This window comes from Urocitellus parryii, chromosome 2 (assembly GCF_045843805.1).
Source record: "Urocitellus parryii isolate mUroPar1 chromosome 2, mUroPar1.hap1, whole genome shotgun sequence".
Taxonomy (NCBI): Eukaryota; Metazoa; Chordata; class Mammalia; order Rodentia; family Sciuridae; genus Urocitellus; species Urocitellus parryii.
Genome location: NC_135532.1, coordinates 89,542,377 through 89,545,492, shown reverse-complemented (window position 1 = coordinate 89,545,492; position 3,116 = coordinate 89,542,377). Strand labels below are relative to the sequence as shown.

At 53.2% G+C, this 3,116-nt stretch overlaps 1 protein-coding gene across 1 annotated transcript; it reads right to left on the bottom strand.

Moving 5' to 3' along the window:
- Window positions 1-631: 631 nt before the first annotated feature.
- LOC144250404 (rho GTPase-activating protein 17-like) lies at window positions 632-2,902 on the bottom strand. Its single transcript, XM_077793201.1, is given in 4 exon segments — window positions 632-677; window positions 713-820; window positions 872-2,420; window positions 2,592-2,902. Coding segments are annotated over 4 exon segments (1,977 nt in total). The 5' UTR covers window positions 2,866-2,902.
- Window positions 2,903-3,116: the final 214 nt, after the last annotated feature.

Below are 3,116 nucleotides of genomic sequence, written 5' to 3'. Positions count from 1 at the left end.
CAGTAGCAAGCAGCACTGACCTGCATGGCTGAGGGTTTTATTAAATAGATGGCACGTTGTTTCTCGTTCGCTCCGAGCTGCTGTGGGTGCCGCCTGCGTTCACAGCAGTGGCCAAAGCTTCCTATGCACTGCTCCGCAGGAAGGCTGGTCCTCTCCTGGTTCTTCTTTGCTTTTGACTTTTTGCCATGGTTGCCCTCCCAGGTAAAGAAAGCCAACTTCTTCAAGACCCAGGTCATGCAGCTTTGAAGTGTGGGCCTCCACGCTCTCCTTGGGCTGTGCAAAAGGCCAGGTCCTGCGTGGGAGGACCTTTCTCCTCCACTGAAAGCTATTCACTGTCTGGTCTGCCCAGCCTGGTTCCTGCCCACAGGGTGGGAGGGACGGCTGGGAGCGGCTTTCTTCACAAGGCGGTACGGTACTTTCCGTGTCATTGTCTGTATCCAGCAGAATGTGGCCCAGCAGGTCTTTGTTTGCGGAGTCTGAGTGCATTTCAGAAAAGATGCTGCGAAGCGGTTCTGAAGCTCTGGAATTGGTGTCTGTCACTATTTTGGAAGCTGTTGGTACTGCACTGCTGAGGCTGCTGTCCCTGGCAGAGTGGGCGCCAGGAGGATGGGGGGGGCAGGGGCATGCTGGGTCAGTTCCTCGGCTTTGGTACTGGCCTGGGTCTCGGCAGGGTTCCAGCATGTGTCTTAAATAATTAAATAAACTTACCACCTGGGTCTGAGCAGCTGGCAGGTTGGAGTTCTGCTTTCCTAGGGGTGGAGTACTGGGGGGTGTTGGCGTCTGAGGAGGGGTGTGGGGTGGCTGCTCAAGTCCGTGCTCACTGGGCAGTGTCATGGAGGTGGGTGGGCCCTGGCCTCTCGGTTTGCTGTGCCCCTGCAGCGTGGCCTGGGTGGGCGGCTGTGGCGGCGGGTGGCTGGGTGCTTGTATTGGGGACAGGCTGCTGAAGTACCTCCGGGGTGCAGAGAGCTGGGAGGTGGCCGAGGGCTGGCCTGGGGCTGGGCCTGTGTGCTGTGGGGGAGGAGAGGGACTTCGAGCAGATGGCTTTGGAGATAGGCTGGGTGGAAGCTGAGATGCTCCTGGAGCACTCAGGCCCCGGTGATGGCCAAGAGGCGGGTTTCCCGGTTTGTGGGGCGCTGCAGCAGGTTTTTTAACTGCCCGGCGCAGCGTGTGAGGGTTGGGACCAGCAGCGTTGTGAACTGGGCCGACAGAGAGCTGATGGGAGCTGGCACCTGCCTGGGCCTGGCTTTGGCCACTGGTCATTTGACTGCTATTTCTCCCTGGTGCAGGGACAGCTGATGAGTGATTGGAATTTGGGGTGGCGAGAGGCACGAATGCTTCTGATACATTAAACTCCACCTCTTCAGGGAAGAACCAGTCTGCGTGCTGGATGATGGGCTCAATCACTGCAACCACATGGACGGATGTGGCCGCTGCCATTTCAGCCAGTGTTCCTTCATTTTTGGCCCATAACAAATTAGGGCCTAACACGATTGCAATGTTGCTAGGAGTCATTTTATTAATGTCACTAGTCTGAGCGAGCTTCGCAAGGAACTTGATTAAATACCTAAAGTTAACAAAATTCTGTGGTGGCAACTTCTGACATGTTCTCCATAAATCTTGAAGTTTTTTGTCCTGATCCTGCACACTTGCCACTTGTGTCCACTCCTCATACAGATTAAAAGTCATCAGAGGTTCAGGCAATTCCCGTAGGTAGGACTTCAAAGCACCTGCTACAGCATGGGGGTCTGAGTAGAACTCGTCCAGGTGAGAAGTAGAACAATCCAAAGCGGCTTTCAGCTTCTTTAACTTGGAGGCTCCAGCCCCGATTCGGAAAAGGCCCTCCTCCTTCATGCCGGTCTCCAGGAGCAGCATGACACAGGCTTCAATGGGAAGCGCGATCTCACGCCCAATCCGCTTCATGTGCTCTTCCAAAGGCGTCCCAAAGGCTGGCTTTTCTGCCCACTTATCTTGATGGGCTCGCATTTCGGGAAGGGCCTTTTCTAAGACTGCTAATGCTTTTCTATGGTAATCTGCTTGGGCTTATAGTAACGTAACAAAGAATTTGCCGAACTCTCCTTCCTTGGCCATGAAGTTGTACATGTCTGCTGCAAGTTGATCCTTGCACTGTTCTACTTTATTTCCAGCTTCATCCATCTCTTCCTTTAAGGTATCTATTTTTGATGGAAGCCCCTGAAAGTTGATTCCTGAAGATTTGTGAGCTTGGTTCCACCTGGCTCGGACCGAGTCCCAATCCAACACCAATTTAGCCAGCTGTTTCCTCTGTTTCTGGATGTTGGGAATCTCCACCTCTGCTATGCCATAGAGAGGGTCCACGATCTCCTTCTCAATGAGGACCTCGGGCTGAGAGAGCTCCAGAGTCAGCTGGTGCTCAGCGTCTCCGCAGGTCTCCAGCATCTTCCCTGGAAGTCTTCTAAAGGAGACATAAAGTGCACCACAGTTTCACGTCTGCTAGTGAGTGTAGCCTTAGTGGCATATCCTCCAGAATTAATGCAAAGGCTGATTCTTCTGTGCAGATGAGGTGGCTGGCCAACACGGAAGGGCCAGTCACATGAGCCTCACGTTTGCTGTACTCCCCAGGAGAGAGTCTTCCAGCTGAGTGGATGCTTCTTGCATATTCTGAGCGAGAGCTGTCAGAGGGAGTTTTTTGTGTCTTCTCTCGGCATCGGTGCCATGCTGGCCCTGGAAGCATGCCAAGAGCCGCTTATGGGAATGGTGACACATTGACCGCACAGTGTCCAGGCGCCGCTCGATCTGTAACAGATCTTCACTGAGGACTTCTGTTTTCTCGGCTCTGCCCACGGTCTGGTTGGCTAGCTGCTTCATGCGGTTGAACTGCTTCTTCATGGCGGCGGCGGCGGCCAGCGGGGCTCGGGCCGGGCAGGGCGGGAGACGGCCTGGCGGCTCCTACAACGCTTCCTGGCCCGGGCGGCAAGTATAATCTTTTCAGCAGTATCTGGAAAATGCATATGGGGAATGTCCTTTGATAATTAACCTAATGCTGCTACTACAGATTTCATTAATAAGTTTGTCTTTATGATGATTGTCAAAAATTAGTACAAATTATATTTCAAAAGTTGGTATTTAATGCAAATAAA